At 41.7% G+C, this 26,901-nt stretch overlaps 1 protein-coding gene across 1 annotated transcript; it reads left to right on the forward strand.

Moving 5' to 3' along the window:
- Positions 1–26,481, forward strand: LOC106603320 (SWI/SNF-related matrix-associated actin-dependent regulator of chromatin subfamily A member 1). The gene is made up of 24 exons (XM_014196849.3): positions 1–155; positions 1,030–1,119; positions 1,478–1,644; positions 1,849–1,949; positions 3,543–3,643; positions 11,673–11,852; positions 11,978–12,133; positions 12,265–12,396; positions 12,956–13,024; positions 13,883–13,992; positions 14,125–14,351; positions 15,272–15,393; positions 15,672–15,824; positions 17,191–17,323; positions 18,288–18,433; positions 19,095–19,223; positions 19,670–19,780; positions 21,522–21,635; positions 22,260–22,382; positions 22,517–22,649; positions 22,821–22,939; positions 23,196–23,408; positions 24,040–24,150; positions 24,376–26,481. Exons 1-24 carry the CDS (start codon positions 99–101, stop codon positions 24,442–24,444), a joined length of 3,066 nt encoding a protein of 1,021 aa, XP_014052324.1. The 5' UTR covers positions 1–98; the 3' UTR covers positions 24,445–26,481.
- Positions 26,482–26,901: the final 420 nt, after the last annotated feature.

Below are 26,901 nucleotides of genomic sequence, written 5' to 3' on the forward strand. Positions count from 1 at the left end.
TTCACAATGCTCTATCTAATGACGTACCAAGCCTATTTGCTGTATAATAACTTACACAGTCTGGTCTAAAAACTCATGATAAAAACAAAGTCCACAGAATGTCAGATGAAGAGATTCCGTCAACTTCCAGAGAGCATTTACCCGAAGATGAAGAGGTGAGCATTTGAAAGCAGACATCTTCTTTTCCAGAAATATGAGATAGAGTGTTAGTAGCTAGCTAGAAGTTTGCAGTATTGTTGATTTGGGGGGGAACATGGCGGGAAGGAGGCTTGCACATCTGCATAGCTGTCTACAGATGCTAGCTAACTAGATACCACCAGGTCAAACGCTGACCAGAAAACATTAGCTACAATGCTTGTCGTCGTGCAGTTGAGAGAAATGTAGCCAATATTCCCGTAGACTTTTAAATCCTGCCAATTTCAGTCTGACAAGCGTTGGAGTCCCAGAGCAACACAACTGACTGTATCTGTAGCTTGTCGTCTGTTTCACTTAGCCCAGGCAGCTCACCGCACAGTCGCATGCAGCAAGACCAGCCCAGAGCAAATCAGCTGTCTACTTTCAACACTAGCTGCTTGTTGCGCTCTGGGGACTGTTATTGGCTACAGTAGCTAACAATTTCATGTTTATGTTTGTGAAAAACAGGCGTGGTGAGGTGTACCTAACTGCTTGAACTTTAACATCGGTTCAATTGAAGGCAGAACTTATTCGCACATTTTATAATAAATAATATGTGAACGTGCTCAAAATGTATTATAATTGATTGTGCAACAAGCATCACATGTAGCAAACTTTCTCGACCTTCAACCATAAATCTATATTGATTAAACGTATTATAGAATAATGTTGCATGAATTCACAGGAAATTGTATACAATACACAGCACATTCCCGTATAAGATCACTGAAATAGCCATACAAAATTGTTTTAAATTGCACGTTACATTGATTAAATGTTAGTGAATCATATGCCAAATAAATATGTACAATTCAGTGAGCATGTCATAAAGTAGTCTACTGTGTTTGTGCTCAGGCAAAAGACCCCCCATTTCAGCTGAAGCCACCTCCGAAGGCTTTGCCTAAGGCGGAGGGAGCGGTGGATCCAGAATACGAAGAGAAAAGGGTGAGACAAATTGCTTTGTCACAAACTCTCTCTGTGGATTCATTTGAGATTTTAAAATGCAATTGCAAGTTGAATGATTACATTAGGAAGTATCACGTGACACAGATTAGTCACAGCATTGGTTGAATTCTGTGCCAGATATTTGAGAAAAACATAACATTTTTTTTCCAACTTTTGCAATGGGCTCCCCACTGTGGTAAATGTGTGGAATTGCAGTGTGTAGTGAGACTGCAGTGTACAGGGAGAATGTGAGTGGCAAAATTACAGTTAAGCATGACATTGATCTCATATCCTTACTAGTCAAAAACAACTTGTTGGTGTATTTCTGTATTTTTTTCCCCCTGTCTTTTTACCATAGAAAACAGATAGAGCGAACCGGTTTGAGTTTCTGCTCAAGCAAACAGAACTCTTTGCCCACTTCATCCAGCCTGCGTCTCAGAAGTCTCCTACTTCACCCCTGAAAGTGAAACTTGGACGACCTCGCGTTAAACAGGACGAGAAACAAAATCTCCTCTCCGTTGGAGAGTATGTGGCTGCTGACTTGTTTTAAGAGTCTTGCCTTTATTTACAATTTTCTAAATGTCAGGTCTATGTTATTGTAAATAAACAAGCTATATTGGTGAATAATCCATGAATAATAAACAATACAATCTGTTTACCATTGTAGCAAAGCATACTATTTGTCCGCCACCTGTGTTTTTACAGTAACCGCCACCTGTGTTTTTACAGTAACCGCCACCGACGCACAGAACAAGAAGAAGATGAGGAGTTGTTATCTGAGAGCAGGAAGGCAGCTAACGTCTTGGTTCGCTTTGAAGAGTCCCCATCCTGTACGATGTTTTCATATAGCTTTTAAATGCTCATTTTAATAGTCAGCCCTCCATGTAAATTAACTGTAGCAGGTGTAACTCAGTGTTGTATTCTAGCAGGTGTAACTCAGTGTTGTATTCTAGCAGGTGTAACTCGGTGTTGTATTCTATCAGGTGTAACTCGGTGTTGTATTCTATCAGGTGTAACTCGGTGTTGTATTCTAGCAGGTGTAACTCGGTGTTGTATTCTAGCAGGTGTAACTCGGTGTTGTATTCTAGCAGGTGTAACTCGGTGTTGTATTCTAGCAGGTGTAACTCGGTGTTGTATTCTAGCAGGTGTAACTCGGTGTTGTATTCTAGCAGGTGTAACTCGGTGTTGTATTCTAGCAGGTGTAACTCGGTGTTGTATTCTAGCAGGGGTAACTCGGTGTTGTATTCTAGCAGGTGTAACTCGGTGTTGTATTCTAGCAGGTGTAACTCGGTGTTGTATTCTAGCAGGTGTAACTCGGTGTTGTATTCTAGCAGGTGTAACTCGGTGTTGTATTCTAGCAGGTGTAACTCGGTGTTGTATTCTAGCAGGTGTAACTCGGTGTTGTATTCTAGCAGGTGTAACTCGGTGTTGTATTCTAGCAGGTGTAACTCGGTGTTGTATTCTAGCAGGTGTAACTCGGTGTTGTATTCTAGCAGGTGTAACTCGGTGTTGTATTCTAGCAGGTGTAACTCGGTGTTGTATTCTAGCAGGTGTAACTCGGTGTTGTATTCTAGCAGGTGTAACTCGGTGTTGTATTCTAGCAGGTGTAACTCGGTGTTGTATTCTAGCAGGTGTAACTCGGTGTTGTATTCTAGCAGGTGTAACTCGGTGTTGTATTCTAGCAGGTGTAACTCGGTGTTGTATTCTAGCAGGTGTAACTCGGTGTTGTATTCTAGCAGGTGTAACTCGGTGTTGTATTCTAGCAGGTGTAACTCGGTGTTGTATTCTAAACTCGGTGTTGTATTCTAAACTCGGTGTTGTATTCTAGCAGGTGTAACTCGGTGTTGTATTCTAGCAGGTGTAACTCGGTGTTGTATTCTAGCAGGTGTAACTCGGTGTTGTATTCTTGCAGGTGTAACTCGGTGTTGTATTCTAGCAGGTGTAACTCGGTGTTGTATTCTAGCAGGTGTAACTCGGTGTTGTATTCTAGCAGGTGTAACTCGGTGTTGTATTCTAGCAGGTGTAACTCGGTGTTGTATTCTAGCAGGTGTAACTCGGTGTTGTATTCTAGCAGGTGTAACTCGGTGTTGTATTCTAGCAGGTGTAACTCGGTGTTGTATTCTAGCAGGTGTAACTCGGTGTTGTATTCTAGCAGGTGTAACTCGGTGTTGTATTCTAGCAGGTGTAACTCGGTGTTGTATTCTAGCAGGTGTAACTCGGTGTTGTATTCTAGCAGGTGTAACTCGGTGTTGTATTCTAGCAGGTGTAACTCGGTGTTGTATTCTAGCAGGTGTAACTCGGTGTTGTATTCTAGCAGGTGTAACTCGGTGTTGTATTCTAGCAGGTGTATACCTTTAATACTAATTAGCCCCCATTTGAGAACTGCTGATGATTTGTTTTTTTTCCTCCTTGTCTTTTTCCAGATGTAAAAAATGGAGAGCTGAGAGATTACCAAATCAGAGGTCTCAACTGGATGATCTCCCTTTATGAAAATGGCATTAATGGCATCTTGGCTGATGAAATGGTAATAATGACTGTACCTTAAACATAGAATTAACAATAGTTGATGTTTACTTGCCTCCATTAAGTGCCAGAGCCATATATTGATATCCAAGTGTAAAGGGACATCCACACCAAGGATGATAAAGATAGACTATACATAACTATAAAACGTTGGCAAGCATCCACACTAGAGGAAGGTTTATAGTTCTGCAGTAGGGGTAGGCAAACTTTTTGGCTTTAGGGCCACATCAGGATTTTGAAATTCAACAGAGGGCCAGAGAAAGAGCAGTTATTTGAAAATATATAGGTCCATTATAAAATCTACATACTTTCTATCTAGTTTTAGACGTTCGAGTGTGGCCTGGGGGTTAATTTTTTTACCAAAAACAATAATTTCCCAGCTCATTATTTTTACTCAAACCTCCCGCCTGTGCGGGCCGTAGTTTGCCAACCCCTGTTCTACACTCTAGGCTACACCTGTCAATCAACTGATCAACGCATCCTACTGAACGCTGTAGGCTTATTAATGTAACACAGACCATTCACTATTTTCATGGTGTGTTCATTTTCATAGTGACTACTGCAAATAATACTTCAATGTAGATAATAATATAGAAATACATATTTAAATGTAGCAATTCAACAACAAATGCTGTTTAGCCTGTGCATCTTCATGTCATGCTTGCCTCGTTGTTCTAGTCGTTTGCGAGTGATTTCCATTTTTCTAATAGTTGTCAAATCTTATTTTTCGCTGTGCTCATCTGTCTGTTCTGTGCACCATTTGCAATGCAACAATGTTATCACCAGCTAAAGTAATCACACCAACACTCTTTCTCCTCAACACAATTGGCCCAGCGTAGTCCGGGTTAGGATTTGGCTGGGGTAGGCAGTCATTGTAAATAAGAATTTGTTCTTAACTGACTTTCCTAGTTAAACAAAGGTTAAATAAAAAAATTATAAAATACTGTGAAATGCTTATGTACAAGCCCTTAACCAACAAACATTTTTTATAAACTAAAGTAAGAAAAAAAATAATACAATAAAGTTACAATAACAAGGCTTTATACAACAGGTGGGTCTAATCCTCAATGCTGATTGGTTTAAACTGCATTCCAGCCAGTGTCTATTCCACGAGTTACCACCGGCTAAATCTATGACTTTAAAATGCCTATTTACTCTGTTCCATCTGACTGTGCAGTCCACTGTCTCATCAGCCCAGCCAGGTCATTAATATACTTGATCTCCACTATAAAAATCATCTAGACATTATCTCACATTTCTTTTAGACTAATATTTCGTTTTCAACAGCAGAGATTTGTATAAACCTTGCTGTCTGTCTTTCCAACATTTGCAACATTGTTTAAAAATTAAAATTCGATCTCCAGCTGTCCCATAGTAATGAACGTGTTGAGACGAGACATACACGCAGGCAGCGTTTCACAGCCAGTCAAAATCACGAGTCAGCTTTCATAATGACTCCAACACCATCATTAAGTTTGCTGACGACTCAACATGGGTAGGCTTGATCACCGACAATGATGAGACAGCCTATAGGTCAGAGACCTGGCAGTGTGGTGCCAGGACAACAGCCTCTCCCTCAACGTGAGCAAGACAAAGGAGATGATCGTGGACTACAGGAAAAGGAGGGCCGAACACGCCTCTATTAACATCGACGGGGCTTTAGTGGAGCGGGTCGAGTGTTTCAAGTTCCTTGGTGTCCACACCACCAACAAACTATCACGGTCCAAACACACCAAGCCAGTAGTGAAGAGGGCACGACAACACCTTTTCCCCCTCAGGAGACTGAAAAGATTTGGCATGGGTCCCCAAGATCCTCAAAAAGTTCTACAGCTGCACCATCGAGACCATCCTGACCTGTTGCCTCACCGCTTGGTATGGCAACTGCTAGGCATCTGACCGTAAGGCGCTACAGAGGGTAGTGCGTACGGCCCAGTACATCACTGGGGCCAAGATTTCTGCCATCCAGGACCTATACACTAGGCAGTGTCAGAGGAAGGCCCAACAAATTGTCAAAGACTCCAGCCACCCTAGTCATAGATTGTTCTCCCTGCTACCGCACAGCAAGCGGTACCGAAGTCTAGGTCCAAAAGGCTCCTTAACAGATTCTACCCCCCAAGCCATAAGACTGCTGAACAGGTAACCAAATGGTTACCCGGACTATTTGCATTTACATTGACATTTTAGTCATTTTGCATTGTGTGCCCCCCCCCAACCCCTCTTTTACGCTGCTGCTACTCTCTGTTTATTATATATGCATAGTCACTTTAACCATACCCACATGTACATACTACCTCAATAAACCTGACTAACCGGTGTCTGTATATAGCCTTGCTACTCTTATTTTTCAAATGTCTTTCTACTGTTGTTTTATTTCTTTACTTACCTACACACACACACATACCTTTTTTTTCCTTTGCACTATTGGTTAGAGCCTGTAAGTAAGCATTTCACTGTAAGGTCTACACCTGCTGTATTCGGCGCACGTGACAAATAAACTTAGATTTGATTTACCCCTATCTACAGTACATGTACAAATTACCTCGACTAACCTGTATCCCTCACATTGACTCGGTACCGGTACCCCCTCTATATACCCTCGATATTGTTATTTTATTGTGTTACTTTTTTATTGTATTTTTTATTTTAGTTAATTAAATATTTTCTTACCTCTATTTCTTGAGATTGTTGGTAAGCATTTCACGGTAAGGTGTTACCGTTGTATTCAGCGCATGTGACAAATAACATTTGATTTTTATCATTTTTAAGGCTATATACAAAGAAATGTCAATTGAAAAAAAGGTCAAACGAAACGAAGTGCAGCTAGTTTGCAGTCTTTCCAGCTTCAGTTTGACATGATTGTGTTAGCTCTGTTGTTGGCTAGCTCCTAGAATAACAGTGTCCTAACTAGAGAGCACATTTTCTATGCCCGGCGAAATCGTGCCTCATCTAACTAAATGACTCAGAAAACAGCTTACACAAATGCAAATGCAGCTACTGTTGGGATAAAGCAAGGGATAAAAAGTTGCCAGCCAGTATAGCAATGGAACATTTTAGAATAAACGACTGGGTCGCGTCCATAGATGCAGAACAAAAAGACTGAACGACTGGGTTGTGTCTCTGGTAGGGTTGCAAAATTCTGGGAACTTTCAATAAATTCCCTGGTTTTCCCAAAATCCCGGATGGAGGATTCCTGGAATCAGGAGGGAATAAACATGAAACCTGGAATCTTCCAACAAGGATTTCTGGATAACCAGGGAATTTATTGAAAGTTCCCAGGAATTTTTCAACCCTTGTCTCTGGCAACTGAACCGATAGAATGAACGACCAGCCGGCTTGGGTAGCAACCCTAGATTTGTGTCGGGAATATAGCTTGTGGAATGATGAAATAGTATGAATAAATTCATCTAAATAACGTAAATCATTATTTGAATATGTTTGTAACCCATTGTATAAAGTGATAATGCCCCCTAGGCCGGTGTTGGGAGGATACATTGGCACGGTTTGCCGGCCATCGACTTCGGCTCGGGCCTAACAACACCCGTGCCAATATATCCTCCAAACACCGGCTTATTGGGCATTATCACTTAAATATACAGGGGGTACCGGTACCGAGTCAATGTGCAGGGGTACAGGTTAGTCAAGGTAATTGAGGTAATCGGTAATAATAAAGGTAATTGAGGTAATAATAAACAGTGAGTAGCAGCAGCTTAAAAAAGGGGGTCAATGCAAATATAGTAGTCCGGGTAGCCATTTGATTAACTGTTCAGCAGTCTTATGGCTTGGGGGTAGAAGCTGTTAAGGAGCCTTTTGGTCCTAGACTTGGCACTCTGGTACCGCTTGCCGTATGGTAGCGGAGAGAACAGTCAATAACTAGGGTGGCTGGAGTCTTTGACACATTTTAGGGCCTGGTATAGAGGTCCTGGATGGCAGGAAGCTTGCCCCCAGTGATGTACTGGGCGATATGCACTAACCTCTGTAGCACCTTGCGGTTAGGCCATTCATTACAGGTGTAGGATCTTAATTTGAGCCAATTTGCTACAGCAGTAAAATAATCCTGCAGAAACAGGAAATGTGGATTATAATGAATTTACATTTTTGTAGGGGTTGATGCATTATTTATGAGGGAAAATCAAGTCTGAAATGTCAAATCGGAAATTGCAAACTTCAGAAGCCTTTTTAACCTTTATGGGTTGGGTCCTAAACTGGGAAGGTTGTCGCTAACGTGCGCTAATGTGACTAGAATGACGTTGTATACAACAGCCAACTTTCCGGGACATAAACATGTCTTATATGAGCAGAAAGCTTAAATTCTTGTTAATCTAAATGCACTGTCTAATTTACAGTAGCTATTACAGTGAAAAAAATGCCATGCTGTTGTTTTTTTTAACCTTTATTTAACTAGGCAAGTCAGTTAAGAACAAAATCTTATTTACAATGACGGCCTAGGGACAGTGGGTTAACTGCCTGACACTGTAAAGTCCATGGAGAATAAGAGCACCTCCTCCCAGCTGCCCACTGCACTGAGGCTAGGAAACACTGTCACCGCTGATAAATCCACGATAATCGAGAATTTCAATAAGCATTTCTCTACGGCTGGCCATGCTTTCCACCTGGCTACCCCAACCCTGGCCAACAGCTCTGCACCCCTGCAGCAACTGGCCCAAGCCCCCCCCCCGATTCTCCTTCACCCAAATCCAGACAGCTGATGATCTGATAGAGCTGAAAAATCTGGATCCCTACAAATCAACTGGGCTAAACAATCTGGACCCTCTTTTCCTAAAATTATCTGCCGCCATTGTTGCAACCCCTTTTACTAGTCTGTTCAACCTCTTTTTCGTATCGTCTGAGATTCCTAAAGATTGGAAAGCGGCCACGGTCATCCCCTCTTAAAAGTGGAGACACTCTAGACCCATCCTGCCCTGCCTTTCTAAAGTCTTCGAAAGCCAAGTGAACAAACAGATCACCGACCATTTCGAATCCCACCGTACCTTCTCCGCAATGCAATCCGGTTTCCGAGCTGGTCACGGGTGCACCTGAGCCACGCTCAAGGTCCTAAACAATATCATAACCGCCATCGATAAAAGACATTACTGTGCAGCCATCGTCATCGACCTGGCCAAGGCTTTCGACTCTGTCAATCACTGTATTCTTATCGGCAGACTCAACAGCCTTGGTTTCTCGAATGACTGCCTCGCCTGATTCGCTAACTACTTCTCAGATAGAGTTCAGTGTGTCAAATCGGAGGGCCTTTTGTCCGGACCTCTGGCAGTCTCTATGGGGGTGCCACAGGGTTCAATTCTCGGGCCGACTCTTTTTTTCTGTATATATCAATAATGTCGCTCTTGCTGCGGGTGATTCTTTGATCCACTTCTACGCAGACGACACTATTCTGTAAACATCTGGCCCTTCTTTGGACACTGTGTTAACAAACCTCCAAACGAGCTTCAATGCCATACAATACTCTTTCCGTGGCCTCCAACTGATCTTAAATGCAAGTAAAACTAAATGCATGCTCTTCAACCGATCGCTGCTCGCACCCGCCCGCCCGACTAGCATCACTACTCTGGACAGTTCTGACTTAGAATATGTGGACAACTATAAATACCTAGGTGTCTGGCTAGACTGTAAACTCTCCTTCCAGACTCATATTAAGCATCTCCAATCCAAATTAAATCTAGAAGCGGCTTCCTATTTCGCAGCAAAGCCTCCTTCACTCATGCTGCCAAACATACCCTCCTAAAACTGACTTTCCTACCGATCCTTGACCTTCGGCCATGTCATTTACAAAATAGCCTCCAACACTTTACTCAGCAAATTGGATGGAGTCTATCACAGTGCCATACGTTTTGTCACCAAAGCCCCATATACTACCCACCACTGCGACCTGTATGCTCTCATTGGCTGGTCCTCGCTTCATATTCGTTGCCAAACCCACTGGCTCCAGGTCATCTATAAGTCTTTGCTAGGTAAAGCTCCACCTTATCTCAGCTCACTGGTCACCATAGCAACACGCACCCATAGCACGCGCTCCAGCAGGTATATTTCACTGGTCACCCACAAAGCCAACACCTGCTTTGGCCGCCTTTCCTTCCAGTTCTCTGCTGCCAATGACTGGAACGAATTGCAAAAATCACTGAAGTTGGAGACTTATATCTCCCTCACTAACTTGAAGCATCAGCTGTCAGAGCAGCTTACCCATCGCTGCAGCTGTACACAGCCCATCTGTAAATAGCCCATCCAACCAACTACCTACCTCATAACATATTTGTTTTTGTTTTTCTGCTCTTTTGCATACCAGTATTTCTACTTGCACATCCTCATCTGCACATCTATCACTCCAGTGTTAATTGCTAAATTGTAATTACTTTATTTGCACACACTGTATACAGATTTTTGTATTGTGTTATTGACTGTATGTTTGTTTATCCCATGTGTAACTCTGTATTGTTGTTTTTGTCGCACTGCTTTTGCTTTATCTTGGCCAGGTCGCAGTTGTAAATGAGAACTTGTTCTCAACTGGCCTACCTGGTTAAATAAAGGTTATATAAAAAATAACAGCCTCCACTCTTCTGGGAAGGCTTTCCAATAGATCCTGGAACATTTCTGCGGGGACTTTCTTCCATTCAGCCACAAGAGCATTAGTTAAGTTGGGCACTGATGTTGCGCGATTAGGCCTGGCTCGCAGTCGGCGTTCCAATTCATCCTAAAGGTGTTCGATGGGGTTGAGGTCAGGGCTTTGTGCAGGCTAGTCAATTTCTTCTACACCGATCTTGACAAACCATTTCTGTATGGACCTCGCTTTGTGCATGGGGGCACTGTCATGCTGAAACAGGAATAGGCCTTCCCCAAACTGTTGCCACAAAGTTGGAAGGACAGAAACGTTTAAAATGTAATTGTATGCTGTAACGTTAAGGTTTGGGGCAGGTAGCGTTCTCCTGGCATCCGCCAAACCCAGATTCGTCTGACGGACTGACAGATGGTGAAGCGTGCTTCATCACTCCAGAGAACGAGTTTCCATTGCTCCCGAGTCCAATGGCGGCGAGCTTTACACCTCTTCAGCCAACACTTGGCATTGCACGTGGTGATCTTAGGCTGCTCGGCGATGGAAACCCATTTCATGAAGCTCCCAACGAACAGTTCTTGTGCTGACTGATGTTGCTTCCAGAGGCAGTTTGGAACTTGGCAGTGAGTGTTGCAACCGAGGACAGATGATTTTTACACGCTACGCACTTCAGCACTCTGTGGTCCCATTCTCTGCGCTTGTGAGGCCTACCACTTCACGACTGAGCAGTTGTTGCTCCTAGATGTTTCCACTTCAAAATAGCACTTACAGTTGACCGGGGCAGCTTGTTGGAACTGACTTGTTGGAAAGGTAGCATCCTATGACGGTGCGACGTTGAGAGTCACTGAGCTCTTCACTAAGGCCATTCTACTGCCAATGTTTGTCTATGGAGATTGCATGGCTGTGTGCTCGATTTTATACACCTGTCAGCAACTGGTGTGGCTGAAATAGCTGAATCCACTAATTTGAAGGGGTGTCCACATACTTTTCTATATGGTGTACATAGGAAAATATGGGCTTCTTCTGACATTGAGATGCGCTGTCTGTCGTGGATCATCAGTCTTCAAAGTCCTCCTATAATTCATGTGGATACCAATATGCTTACATGCCCATTTATTCAGAAAAGCTCACCACACACTCTGCCTCTCCCCTCCGAGCGGCTATTCCTTGCGCACCTAGAACCTAGAACGCTTTAATGGAACGTATTTTGGATTGGTTTTTGACGTTGTACTGTTGGGGAGAGAGGGATAAAATCGCACAAAGTTATCCCAACGATAGCTATTGTTATTGTTCTCCACTGTTTTTATAGTTATTGTTGTAGTGTGGACGCTGCTGTTCACTTTTATATTTTTTATTGTTATTGTCCTTGGTGTGGATGGCCCTTAGGTCTCTGGTAAGTGCCACTAGTTGTGAGTCAAGCTTATGCGATGTATGTATGACAGGTTGATTATTTGTTTATTGACCACAGGGCTTGGGGAAGACCCTCCAAACCATTGCATTGCTGGGATACCTGAAGCATTACAGGAACATTCCTGGCCCCCACATGGTTCTGGTTCCCAAATCAACGCTACACAACTGGATGAATGAGTTCAAACGCTGGGTACCAACCCTTAAGGCAGTCTGTCTCATCGGGGACAAGGATGCAAGAGTATGTCCTGTTTTTTTCTCTTGATTGACACTGATTAAACATCCCCTTTCATAACACATTATCAGGTGGGTAGGTAACCAAGACCACTAATGACTCCTTTGACAAATGTTCTCCTTATTCACCAGGCGGCTTTCATCCGTGATGTTATGATGCCAGGGGAATGGGATGTTTGTGTCACATCCTATGAGATGGTCATCAGAGAGAAATCTGTCTTCAAGAAGTTCAACTGGAGATACCTTGTCATTGACGAAGCTCATAGGATAAAAAATGAGAAGTCTAAGGTATGAACTCAAATTCAAATAATTTAGGGATAAAACGTTTCTTTTTCTACTTTCAATTAATGAAGTTTGCCCTATACACAATTCTTTTTTATGATTTTTATGTAATCTTTACATTAATCCTGTGTTGTCAGCTCTCAGAGATTGTCCGTGAGTTCAAAACCACCAACCGTCTCCTCCTGACTGGAACACCTCTGCAGAACAACCTCCATGAGCTGTGGTCACTCCTTAACTTCCTGCTACCTGATGTCTTCAACTCTGCCAACGTGAGTCCTGCCTCTGTTTGTTCTCTCCATGTATTCCTCTTGTAGTGATATTCTTCCTTTAGATTCATGTGACTGGAATACCAAATCGAGGAAGAAAAGAAATTCATATATCGCTCCAGGCAAAAGGAACTGCATTCTTTTGTTATTTTGTATCAAAAGACCCTCCAGCAGTATCTTAATGTTTTTTGTTGTTCCATTTATATCATCTAGTTTGAATTCGCTTCAGTCAATCACTGAGCTCAGCCCCACCTGACATGCTTCTTGTCTTTCCATGATGTGTCAGAGGGAAAGGTAGCCCCGAGCATAGGCTTCCCCCCTCAGGCACTGCTCTGTTCTATTGTCAGTTCCTCCCAGTTTGTCTGGGATCCCTCCCCCCAGTCACCCCCAGAGGCAGTAGCTGATCATATGTATCCTGTCCTTTTCTCTAACACAATCCCCTCTACAACTGAAGCCAAAGCAGAATCATCTTTACTTTTTTTCTCTCTCTAAAATAACTTTTGCACTTTCATGGAAAATGTATGTGTTAAAAACAAAAGGAACATTTTTCTTTAATTCTCAGGACTTTGATTCTTGGTTTGACACCAACAACTGTCTGGGGGACCAGAAGCTGGTGGAGCGTCTGCATGCGGTAAGCTGTGTTTCACACTTCCATTACGTTCCGAGTTCACTGCAGATTCCTTCTTATCTATATTTATTTTTAGTATACATAATACATCCCGAGTGGCACAGCGGTCTAAGGCACTGCATCTCAGTGCAAGAGGCGTCACTACAGTCCCTGGTTTGATTCCAGGCTGTATCACATCCGGCCGTGATTGGGAGTCCCATAGGGCGGCGCACAATTGTCCCAACGTCGTCCGGGTTTGGCCGGGGTAGGCCATCATAGTAAATAAGAATTTATTCTTAACTGACTTGCCTAGTTAAATAAAGGTTAAATAAAAGAAATAAAAAAATTATATACACTGAGTATACAAAACATTAAGAACACCTTTCTACTATTGAGTGGCACCCCCTTTTGCCCTCAGAACAGCCTCAATTTGTCAGGGCAAGGACTCTACAAGAAAGCATTCCATGGGGATGCTGGCTCATGTTGACTCCAATGCTTCCCACAGTTGTGTCAAGTTGGCTGGATGTCCTTTGGGTGGTGGACCATTCTTGATACACATGGGAAACTGTTGAGTGTGAAAAACCCAGCAGCGTTGCAGTACTTAACACAAATGGTGTACTTGGTACCTACTATATGCCCTGTTCAAAGGCACTTAAATATTTTGCCTTGCCCATTCACCTTCTGAATGGCACACATACACAATCCATGTCTCAAGGCTTAAAAATCCTTCTTTAACCAGTCTCCTCCCCTTCATCTACACTGATTGTGTATATCATGGAAAGAGCAGGTGTTCTTAATGTTTTGTACACTCAGTGTATGTAAAGAAGTACATGTAATACATGGGTAAAAAAATAGATGAATTAAAGCATTTGCCTTGTTCAGGTGCTGAGGCCTTTCCTTCTGCGTCGCATTAAAGCTGAAGTGGAGAAAAACCTGCCTCCCAAAAAAGAGGTGAAGATTTACCTCGGACTGAGTAAGATGCAGCGAGAATGGTATGTGTTTTTTTTCAAATACTTAGTACTTCCCAGTGTTGGCAATAGCTTTTGTTGGTTCAATGTTTCTACCTATGAAATTCAAGAAAAAATTATTTCAAATGAAACAACATTTTGTTCTATTTTTGTTAGGTACACACGGATTCTGATGAAGGACATTGACATCCTCAATTCTTCTGGAAAAACTGACAAGATGCGTCTCTTGAACATCCTGATGCAGCTGCGGAAGTGCTGCAACCACCCATACCTGTTTGATGGGGCCGAGCCTGGACCCCCCTACACCACCGACACTCACCTGGTAACCAACAGCGGCAAAATGGTGGCCCTGGACAAACTGCTGCCCAAAGTCCAGGAGCAAGGTGCTACATTCTCTCTGATCATTAAATGCTTTTACTGTAGTTTATCCCAACAATTAATTAGAGGGGTTAAACAAAGAATACATTATTCATGTACATTTCATGTCTTTATCTCAGAGTTTTGATCTGTGGTTGTTACTGTACTGTTACAAGCCATACTTTCAGATAGGAGTCTAGGTGTAATTTATATTTTGGCCACCAGATGATAGCAGTGTGTGTGCAAATTCAGACTGATCCAGTGAATAATTACATTACTGCACAATATTTTGTATCAAGTCTGCCAGGAGTTTGCCCAAATGTGCTGAATTGGTCAATTGATAGGTTTTCAAGTACATAACTATAGAGAACATTCAAAAATGCTATGGTAAAAAACAAATTAAAGTTTACAGACTCCCAGGAACGTCATACATGATGGATCATTAGCTTATACACTAACTTTCACATCTAGGCTGGGTGAGTGTGGAGCCAGAGACAGCAGTGGGGTCAAACTGTAGACCCCAGTTCCTACATTTGAACATAAAAAAAATATTTTATCAAACAAAACGATGCTACATTTTATCTCTGGGACCCTCAGGATGAAAAATCAGACACCCATCTCGTAGAGGTTAAAAGGGCAATGACAACCTCATAGGATGCAGGCTCAAAGGTTTGCATTTTGTTGAAGGTTATCAGGATTCACATGTAGAATTTAAAAAATGTTCATGAAGCTTTCATGATGAGAAGTTCATTTGACAATCAAATTAGCCATGCTCATTTAGAATTAATCAAACCTTGCTGCCATGCAAGAAACCTCATTAATCATTTTCTGCCATGTTTTTTTTCCCTTTGTGGAGATTGCATTTGAACTAGAGCTATGTGACCTGATATTGTATGCTGTTCTGTTCCCTAATGGAATGACTGCGTTTTGTCTCATTGGTTGCCAGGGTCTAGAGTCCTCATCTTCAGCCAGATGACCAGGGTCCTTGACATTCTTGAGGACTACTGCATGTGGAGAGGTTATGAGTACTGCCGTCTAGATGGGAACACTCCACACGAAGCCAGACAGGTACGGGGCATGACTTCAGCTGATGAGGCCTCATTGACCACAATCACAGGCTCCCATGGAAACCATAAGGAGCTGTATTGGAACAGTTCAATCTAACCTACTATGTTCGTGTTTTTGTAGTATCTTCACTTCAAAACACTGTACTTTGCCTATTGTGCTCGTACTGACTGTGCTTGTAAAATTTGTGTAAAGTGTAATTACTTTAACTTCATGAAACAAAACTGATATTTTAGATATTGTGTCTAACTAATGTATGAGCTTTATGGCCATGTTTCAAGGAAGCCATAGAGGCCTACAATGCTGACAACAGCAGCAAGTTCATTTTCATGTTGAGCACCAGAGCTGGAGGTCTGGGCATTAACCTGGCAACTGCAGACGTCGTCATCCTGTATGACTCCGACTGGAACCCTCAAGTGGACCTGCAAGCAATGGTTAGAAACATTTCAGTTGTGGCTTCCTTGGAAACATACTTATATGTATGTGGATACTTCCTGAATGCACTGATATATATAATATATATTAGTGCATTCAGGAAGTATTCCCACCCCTTCACTTCTTCCACATTTTGTTACGTTACAGCCTTTTTTTTCTCATCAATCTACACAATACCCCATAATATCAAAGCAAAAACAGGTTTTTAGAATTTTTTTGCAAATGTATTAAGAATATAACTTAAATATGGCATTTACATTACTATTCAGACCCTTCACTCAGTACATTGTTGAAGCACCTTTGACAGCGATTACAGACTTGAGTCTTCTTGGGTGTGATGCTACAAGCTTGGTACACCAATATTTGGGGAGTTTCTCCCATTTTTCTCTGCAGATCTTCTCAAGCTCTGTCATGTTGAATGGGTAGCTTCACTGCACAGCTATTTTCAGGTCTCGCCAGAGATGTTCGATCGGGTTCAAGTCCGGGCTCTGGCTAGGCCACTCAAGGACATTCAGAGACTTGTCCCGAAGCCACTCCTGCGTTGTCTTGGATGTGTGCTTAGGGTCATTGTCCTGTTGGAATGTGAACCTTCACCCCAATCTAAGGTCCTGAACGCTCTGAAGCAGGTTTTCATCAAGGATCTCTCTGTAGTTTGCTTCGTTCATCTTTCCCTCAATCCTGACTAGTCTCCTAGTTCTGAGAGTCCGTTGGGTGCCTTTTGGCAAACTCCAAGCAGGCTGTGATGTGCCTTTTACTGACAGGTGTGTGCCTTTCCAAATCATGTCCAATCAAGTGAATTTACGACAGGTGGACTCCAATTAAGTTGTAAAAACAGCTCAAGGAGGATTAATGGAAACACTTGAGCTCAATTTCAAGTCTCATAGCAAAGGGTCTGAATACTTATGTAAATAAGGTATTTCAACTTTTTTTTTATACATTTTCAAAAATGTCTTATCCTGTTTTCACTGTCATTTTTGGGTATTGTGTGTAGATTGGTGAGGGATTTTATTTTTTTACATCCATTTTAGAATAAGGCTGTAACATAACAAATGTGGAAAAGGGGAAGGGGTCTGAACTTTTTGAATGCACTGTATATTAAGCATTTGGAAAAGTAATTATTAGTCGGTAGTAAGTAGAAGTAATTATTATTCAGTATTAAATAAAAGCAAATATGACTTAGTAGTTATTAGTTAGAATTTCACACATAAGTGACTAATACTATGTCATGCATACAAAAATACTAGTAATGTTAGTTCGTAACACTGGCTTGTATCTTGTCTTTTACTTTTAAAAAGTGTCTTGTTTCAAAGAAATAGACACCTCCATACACTGAGGCAATCAGTGTGTTTGTTTTTGCCTCTCTAGGACAGGGCTCATAGAATTGGTCAGAAGAAACCAGTGCGTGTGTTCCGCCTCATCACTGATAATACAGTCGAAGAGAGGATTGTAGAGAGAGCTGAGATGAAGTTGAGGCTAGACTCCATTGTTATACAACAAGGTATTCAGCATGGTTTTAATTTGCAACTTCGTGGTTTGTCATTCCATGGCTTTCAAATCCATGTAGATCATATAAAATTACTAGAGGGGTTATGTCATAAACCCTCAAAGTTCCATAATGGGGTGAAATTTGCAGCCAGCTTGGTCAGGAAGAAATCCAAAACCAGTCTAATTGAATGGCAGTCGAAGCATAATGTAGGTGATGCATTTCCTGCTTTTACTTACACAGGAAAATAAAAGTAAGGCATGTGATGTATCAAAAAGGATGTAACGGAATTATAGTCAACATAAAATATTGTCATATTATAATTACAGTATGGATTTATACACATTTTCTGGATAAACAGCATCTAAAATATATGTAAACAGACCATAAATGTCTCATATTTTGTTTTCTTGGAAAGCTGAGTGCTATTATATGATACAATATCAGTACCTGCTGCATTTATAACTCAGCCAAGTCCTATTCAGTGCATTGAATGGAATGTTGGCATATTGAACTGCCTGGCTAGCTAGTTAACACACAGTGCAGATACTTTCTTCACATTCGTTGTTTTTCACAATATCTTATCACAGCACTGACAAACTGTGGTTGACCAACTCCCTGACCAACATGGCTGACCTTTGGACCATCATAAGAAGGTTCATGTCCATTCTAGTATTCTAATTCCTAATTCTATGTTCAAGTCCCTTAAATGTGTCCTTACCTTTTTTTTAAAAAAATGGTCTGACTCAGCAGACAGTAAATCAGACTTGGATTTGTTATTGGGACAGGCAAGACAGACCTTGGTTAGGCTTGAGACAAAATTAGACCACACATATATGCTGTACATGCATGCATACATATACTTTAGTACTTTATAGAATGATCTAGACCCTGAGACATGGATGTAAGTGCCTGCTGCAGGGTCTTGTACATTCAGTCCCACACCCCAACTACTTTTCACATCTTTTCAACTTTCCAGGGAGGCTGATGGAGCAGTCCAACAAGCTGGGGAAAGATGAGATGCTGCAGATGATCAGGCATGGGGCCACTCACGTCTTCGCCTCCAAAGACAATGAGCTCACGGACGAAGACATCAACACCATCTTAGAGAGGGGGGCAAAAAAGGTGAGTGAGGACCATGTGAAGGATCAGTACACAGTGTTTGGTTGACAGACTGGCTGCTTGGTTTTCTGTGCTCACCTGTCCTCACCTGTACCCAATTGTCATACTTGAGTAAAAGTAAAGATACCTTAATAGAAAATGACTCAAATAAAAGTGAAAGTCACCCAGTAAAATACTACTTGGGTAAAAGTCTGAAAGTATTTGGTTTTAAATATACTTAAGCATCAAAAGTAAATGTAATTGCGAAAATGTACTTCGATATCAAAAGTAGAAGTATAAATCATTTCACATTCCTTATATTAAGAAAACCAGATCAGCACGATTTTCTTGTTTTAATTTTAAGGATAGCCAGGGGCACGCTCCAACACTCAGACATCATTTACAAACGAATCATCTGTTTAGTGAGTCTGCCAGATCAGAGGTAGTAGGGATGACCAGGGATGTTCTCTTGATAAGTGTCTGAATTGGACCATTTTCCTGTCTTGCTAAGCATTTGAAATGTATGAAAAAAGTACATTATTTTATTTGGGAATGTAGTGGAGTAAAAGCAAAAGTAGTCAAACATATAAATAGTAAAGTACAGACCCCCAAAAAATGACTTTAGTAGTACTTTAAAGTATTTTTACTTAAGTACTTTACACCACTGCCTTTTGACTTATCCTAGACAGCTGAGATGAACGAGCGCATGGAGTCTCTGGGAGAGAGCTCCCTCAGGAACTTCACTGTGGACACCGGAGGAGCAGAGACCAGCCTCTACAACTTTGAAGGGGAAGACTACAGAGAGAAGCAAAAGGTATCAAATTACTACATGTTTTGTCATGACTCAAGGTTAATAGCATCAAAGAGCATTTTGCATTGACATTTTTGTCATTTAGCAGACTCTCTTATCCAAGAGCGACTTACAGTAGTGAGTGCATTCTTTTTCATTCTGGTCCCCCGTGGGAATCATACCCACAACCCTGGCATTGCAAGTGCCATGCTCAACCAACTGAGCAGCTTGATATGGTACTGTACTTTGATTAGCTAAGTCCCTTGTGCCTCAGGTTGAATTTCATCTTAGATATTGAACTTTGTGAATACTGTGTGATAGAGGTAAAGATGGCATACAGAGTATACTATTCATAGATGCTTATGAAATAAACTTTATGAAACCACCGTAACCATGAAATAAGGTGTGCATCATATACCGTATACTGAGTTGGTTCACCTTGTGAGGGATGGACTGGTCTTTTTTTGTAGCTGAGTATGATGGAATGGATTGAGCCTCCTAAAAGAGAGAGGAAAGCCAACTATGCGGTCGATGCCTACTTCAGAGAGGCCCTGCGTGTCAGTGAACCTCGAGCCCCCAAGGTAACGCCCCCTCACAGATCAATCACACAGAAACCGCCAACCGCCTTGCTTTGCATCCCTGCATATAAATGACATGCTTATTCAAGTGCTGTCCCAATCAAGGTTATTATACTAAACGAAACTGAAACTAAAATAAAAACAAAATTGGAAAAACAATTTAGTTAAATAAAACATTTCTGAAAAACGTTTGACAAACTAAAACTATACTGAAACTATTATATTTGACTACAAAATTAACTTAAAGGAAAAACCATAAAATTATATTTAGTTATTTTTTTCTTGGACAAGGTTTTCAAGCTTCTAATGATGTTTTCGAGCTTCTGAATCTGGCAGGTAAATGCTGCTAGTAGATGCCGATGTTTCAAATAGGCCTAGCTTGTGCATCACTATCATTAGCTAACAGGGAAGAAATCCAAAGGTGAGCACTGAGTATGTCTGGGCCAAGCTAGAACAGCTTGTGAAGTTGCTGGAGCCGTTCACAATCTACACCGACCAACTTCAAACTGACAGCCAGTCGTAGTCTGATGTGGTGCCGTGCTTTCTCAACCTTGAGGCACACTTGCAGTCAATTACTATTGCAAAACATTTGGCACAGGTTCTCCTGAAGTCAGTGTGAGCACTTCGCATGCATACTGAATCTTCTGGCAGCCAATTCCGATCCATCCCCTGCAGCAGCTTGCTTGATGGACCCAAGTGTCTCTCTGTCACTTCGCTCAACAGACGGAGCCACTGATGAGGGAAGCAGAGTCTTTTGTACTTCAGCAAATCAGAGAGTACAGCCATGGGGCAGGAGTACCCCAAGAAGATACCAGCAAGATAAATCCAGCAAGCATCTCGACCACAGTGCTTCATAAATATAGCTTCCTCGCATCGAGGATTGTGTCTGAGTTCACTGTCCCAAGAGTCAACCTGGCAGGGCATTAAGTGCCCTGTGTGAGCTGAGGAAATACCTGGAAGAGGTGAAGGGGGGCATGTTTAGAGTCACCTCTCCAGTTCTGGCAGGCAGGGATCGCTGTTTATCCAAAGCTGTACCCTGTGGCACTGGATCTGGTTTCTGCCCCTGCATCCCAAGCGTTCATGGAGAGAATATTCTCTGTCTGTGGACAACTGTCATCAGGCTTGAGAAACCGAACAACCACCTCACAAAATTTCAGAATAAAAATCTAAAAACTAATAGAAATAAAACCAATATTAAATCACAAACTATAGTAACCGTGGTCCTCATGTTCATGGAAGAGTTGCTAGTCAATCATTCGTAGGGTTGCAAAGTAAACTACCAGAAATTTGTTAACATTCAAACTTTGTTAACTTCAAACTGGTGGAAGTTCTGAAAAAAAGTCAATACTTGGAAGAATTGCGGAGTTAATTGAAAAGAATGCCTTTGTTGATTATATACTTTTTATGTTAATTAGGCTATTTTCTCTTTAACCATATGGTCTATCCACTAGAAACTCATGGGCAATATGGACACAGATATAATAAATTAATACTATATATGAATAAAAAAAAGTGAGTTATTTAAGTATAAATGACCTAAATTGCCATAGATTACCTGTTCATTACCAAAATTATAGAATATTCCGGTAACTTTGGTATATTACCGGTAGCTTTGCAACCCTAATCATTCCTCTTGTTTCCCACTTCTTCCAAATAATGATGGTCAAGAAGTCAGAATGATGAAGAGGTATACATGTTAATCTTGCTCACCAGAACATGATTAATAATGATGAATGTATTTCAGGCCCCACGTCCCCCCAAACAGCCCAACATCCAGGACTTCCAGTTCTTTCCCCCTCGCCTGTTTGAACTGCTAGAGATGGAGATCCTTTTCTACAGGAATACTATTGGCTACAAGGTAAGACAGCTGTAGTTAAGTTCATTGTCTGATGGATAAATAAAATGTGCCCATGTTGACATAGGTAGCGTTAAGTTTAGCCATTTATAGTCATGTATTATTGTTTCCTGCACATGGTATTTTGACTTGAATGTCCCTTCTTGCTGGTTCTACTTTACTGAAACAATTTACAAAGTTGAATATTAAAAACAATATTTTGAAATCTGTTGGCTCGGGCTTTCACAGAGCCAACATATTAGTTGTGGGATGGTGAATAGAGCCCATAGAAGTGTGTCTCAACTCTGACATTTGTGAGCAGCATCCCAAGTGCTTAACTGTGCCAAGGCACTTGCTGCCAAGGCAGACTGCTGAACTGAGACAGATTGGAGCTTTTACTCCTCCATGGTGCCAGAACCACAGAACACAAATACACACACATTCCCCCTATGCCACCTGATCCCAGGGTACATCTGCTCAGTTCTGCCCAGTTAGCCTGGTTCCCCAACAGGCCTGTCTATCGCTTCACCCAGCCTTAGGGGTCTCTCGTCCAGCTTAATAGCGAGAGACAGAGCCGTTCAGTGTTATGTCTCATCAGAGGTTTATTTAATATGAGCTGTGTCCGTCCTCTCTTCTGTGCTGCTGCAGGTGCCCAGGAGCCCTGACATTTCTAACTCTGCTCAGGTGCAGAAGGAGGAGCAGAGGAAGATCGACGAGGCAGGGCCCCTCAGTCCTGAGGAGACTGAGGAGAAGGAGAAGCTTCTTACACAGGTAATGGAGGGTGCTAAGCTAGACACAACTGTCTAAGATCCCTATAGTGTTTGTCACAAAAAGTGCCACATTATTGAACATTCTAAAGCTTGTATCTAACAAGTGCTGTGTTTATGGTGAATGTTATTTTGCAGGGGTTCACAAGTTGGAACAAGCGAGATTTCAATCAGTTCATTAAAGCCAATGAGAAATATGGCCGTGATGACATCGACAACATCGCTCGGGAAGTCGAGGGGAAAAACCCTGAAGAAGTAATTGAATATTCTGGTAAGATACCGGAGGTCCTCATCATCATAATTATCATCATCTATTATTCCATTACAGTTGTTTACTAGAGACCCATTCTTGTATCTGTTTCAAATAACCATGGTTATTACAGCTTATTATCATTTTATATGCTCCACGCTAGTCTTTTCATACTCTTGTTTTATTTTCAAGCCATTTTCTGGGAGCGGTGCAATGAACTCCAGGATATTGAGAAAATCATGGCCCAGATCGAGCGGGGTGAGGCCCGCATCCAGAGGAGGATCAGCATTAAGAAGGCACTGGATGCTAAGGTGAGCTACTTTACATAAGTTGTTTAGATTTTCTAAGTAAGTGCTCAAGTATGTTGGATAGTGGCTGATAAGTATTTTTGTATTGATCTTTAAAAAGAAATGATTGCCTCTCTAAAACATATTTTCCCTTGTAAATACTGTGGAAATTACTTATTACTTGAATGTGATACTAGCAACCTTTTATTTTGAGTATGCTCCAAGATTAATTCAAATTTTCAAATTGACGAAATGGAAATGTTGTCTTGATTCATTTCAGGTTGCGAGATACAAGGCCCCATTCCACCAGTTGAGGATTCAGTATGGCACCAATAAAGGGAAGAACTACACGGAGGAGGAGGACAGGTTTCTGATCTGTATGCTTCACAAGATGGGCTTCGACAAGGAGAATGTTTATGAGGAACTCCGACAGTGTGTCCGGAACGCTCCCCAGTTCAGATTTGACTGGTTCATCAAGTCCCGAACTGCCATGGTACAGTATTCCCTGAACAGTTTGACTATGTTATAGCTGTTAGAAGGGTTAGGTGAGCCAACATGGGGACAGGTATTTGATATGACACCTGGACTGCCTCAGGGATAGTCAATAAACCCAGTTACAGTGTCTTAGTGGCCTACTTCTTTGCTTTCTCTGGACCCATCATAAAAACCTGTTTTATTACTTTTATTATAGAAAATAGTACATTTGTAGTGAATTCAGAGATCATCGTTTGCTTGCCTCACATTTATAGTAGGTATGGTGGAATATAGAATTGAAATTGTTTCAATGTGTTCCTCCTTTACAAGTTGAGATGGATGAGAATTCATGGGACGAAAGACTCCTATAGATTCAGTTTCATGCATCTCTTGAATACAGAGACACTTACCTCTCTGGAGTTATTTTTCATTACTTTGTGCTTTTGACAAAGTGGTATGTTACATGAACTGTTTTGGTTATTGAAATGTCAGTATTATGAACAAAAACTGTAATAACCACACGAGCATATTGAATGAATATATATTTTTGTTGTTGCTACAAACAGACTGGCTAACAGAGAGGAACAGCAGACATACATTGTACTATTGTTTTCTTGTTCTCTGCTAACAGCTGTCTCTTGTTCCCCCAGGAACTCCAGCGACGTTGTAACACTCTCATCTCCCTCATCGAAAAAGAAAATATGGAGATTGAGGAAAAGGAGCGTGCTGAAAAGAAGAAAAGGACACCAAAAAGCCAGACGGTAATTGATCTTACCATTTCAAAAGAATAATATACAGATTTGAACCATTTTAATGTCCAAAGTCCAACAGGTGTATTGGCTGACCATCTTGAGGATTCTGAACCATGTTACCATGACAAATGGATCAATACTCAAGTGTTAGAATATTAATATTTCATACATACATTGTAACATTTACACATAGACATGCAATTGACTTGATTCTAATGTCATTTTTATTCTAAGGCTCACAAAAGGAAGGCAGATGCGTCATCAGAAGGCACAGGACGCAAAGAGAAGAAATCGAGAGCCTGAAGATGTCATGTAATTAATGTAGCTCCCAGCAGGCCCAATCCTAACTTGAAAGATAAGTAATTTGATCATTTGATTTACGCACACAGTTCTCAAGTTAGGATTTGGCCCATCAAAAACAAACAGCATTAATCACCCACACAAAAAATACAAACACAACCTTCAATAGTTTTAGTAATTTCTGTGGAAGTGTGGCTTCTAATTTTTAAGACATTTTGTATTACTCTTTTTTGCAATTGTTTGATGACCTTTGAAACTCAGCATGCTATATGTAAACTCAGCAAAAAAAGAAACGTCCTCTCACTGTCAAATGCGTTTATTCAGCAACATGTGTAAATATTTGTTTGAGCATAACAAGATTCAACAACTGAGACATATACTGAACAAGTTCCACAGACATGTGACTAACAGAAATTGAATAATGTGTCCCTGAACAAAGGGGGGGTCGAAATCAAAAGTAACACTCAGTATCTGGTGTGGCCACCAGCTGCATTAAGTACTGCAGTGCATCTCCTCATGGACTGCACCAGATTAGCCAGTTCTTGCTGTGAGATGTTACCCCACTCTTCCACCAAGGCACCTGCAAGTTCCTGGACATTTCTGGGGGGGAATGGCCCTAGTCCTCACCCTCTGATCCAACAGGTCTCAGATGTGCTCAATGGGATTGAGATCCGGGCTCTTCGCTGGCCATGGCAGAACACTGACATTCCTGTCTTGCAGGAAATCACGCACAGAACAAGCAGTATGGCTGGTGGCATTGTCATGCTGGAGGGTCATGTCAGGATGAGCCTGCAGGAAGGGTACCACATGAGGGAGGAGGATGTCTTCCCTGTAATGCAGAGCGTTGAGATTGTCTGCAATGACAACAAGCTCAGTCCGATGATGCTGTGACACACTGCCCCAGACCATGATGGACCCTCCATCTCCAAATCGATCCCGCTCCAGAGTACAGGCCTCGGTGTAACGCTCATTCCTTCGACGATAAACGCGAATCCGACCATCACCCCTGGTGAGACAAAACCGCGACTCGTCAGTAAAGAGCACTTTTTGCCAGTCCTGTCTGGTCCAGCGATGTTGTTGCCGGTAATGTCTGGTGAGGACCTGCCTTACAACAGGCCTACAAGCCCTCAGTCCAGCCTCTCTCAGCCTATTGCGAACAGTCTGAGCACTGATGGAGGGATTGTGCGTTCCTGGTGTAACTCAGGCAGTTGTTGTTGCCATCCTGTACCTGTCCCGCAGGTGTGATGTTTGGATGTACCGATCCTGTGCAGGTGTTGTTACACGTGGTCTGCCACTGCAAGGACAATCAGCTGTCCGTTCTGTCTCCCTGTAGCGCTGTCTTAGGCGTCTCACAGTACGGACATTGCAATTTATTGCCCTGGCCACATCTGCAGTCCTCATGCCTCCTTGCAGCATGCCTAAGGCAGGTTCACGCAGATGAGCAGGTACCCTGGGCATCTTTCTGTTGGTGTTGTTCAGAGTCAGTAGAAAGGCCTCTTTAGTGTCCTCAGTTTTCATAATTGGGACCTTAATTGCCTACCGTCTGTAAGCTGTTAGTGTCTTAACGACCGTTCCACAGGTGCATGTTCATTAATTGTTTATGGTTTATTGAACAAGCATGGGAAACAGTGTTTTAAACCCTTTACAATGAAGATCTGTGAAGTTCTTTGGATTTTTACAAATTATCTTTGAAAGACAGGGTCCTAAAAAAGGGCCATTTCTTTTTTTGTTGTTGCTGAGTTTATCTACGGATGTGTTTTGATGTTTCATTTCTTGTGTAGTTGGTGTGGTGGTGAAATAGCAACCTTTGTCTGTTTGTTTGACACATTGTTATTATGTTACATCAAGCGGTTCCCTGTATGCACCTTATATAACCTGTTGCTTTGCACATATCCTCAGCTCATTTTATATTGAGTTTAATTCCATTGATCCTTTTAAACTATTTTAAGTGTTGGTATCTGAACAAAAAGTACCTGTTGTATTTTGCTTTTCCTGTTAATTTTTTGAATGTATGAGTTCATTAAACAAAATCCAACCTTAGTTATATACTGTACTTTACCTTTTTTTGAGAGTAACTTTTATGTCACACAAAATCCCAGTTCACATAATATTAAACTCGTCAAACTAAACTAAAGAAAGCTGTGAACCCAACAGTAGCAGATAGTATTACATAAGATATGTGTGTATGTATGTGTAAGTACACATCTGGGTTTGGCGGATGCCAGGAGAACACTACCTGCCCCCAATGCATATTGCCAACTGTAAAGTTTGGTGGAGGAGGAGTAATGGTCTGGAGCCGTATCTCATGGTTCAGGCTAGGCCCCTTAGTTCCAGTGAAGGGAAATCTTAATGCTACAGCATACAATGACATACTAGATTATTCTGTGCTTCTAACTTTGTGGCAACAGTTTGGGGAAGGCCCTTTCCTGTTTCAGCATGACAATGCCCCAGTGCACAAAG

The sequence above is a fragment of the Salmo salar genome, chromosome 04 (assembly GCF_965601325.2).
Source record: "Salmo salar chromosome 04, fSalSal1, whole genome shotgun sequence".
NCBI lineage: Eukaryota > Metazoa > Chordata > Actinopteri > Salmoniformes > Salmonidae > Salmo > Salmo salar.

Excerpts from the sequence above, each read along its gene's own strand:
- LOC106603320 (XM_014196849.3), top strand. The coding sequence starts at position 99 with ATGTCAGATGAAGAGATTCCGTCAACTTCCAGAGAGCATTTACCCGAA. Across the intron at positions 15,825-17,190 it reads AAGTGGACCTGCAAGCAATG|GACAGGGCTCATAGAATTGG; the intron begins GTTAGAAACATT and ends TTGCCTCTCTAG. Across the intron at positions 23,409-24,039 it reads TCAAGTCCCGAACTGCCATG|GAACTCCAGCGACGTTGTAA; the intron begins GTACAGTATTCC and ends TTGTTCCCCCAG.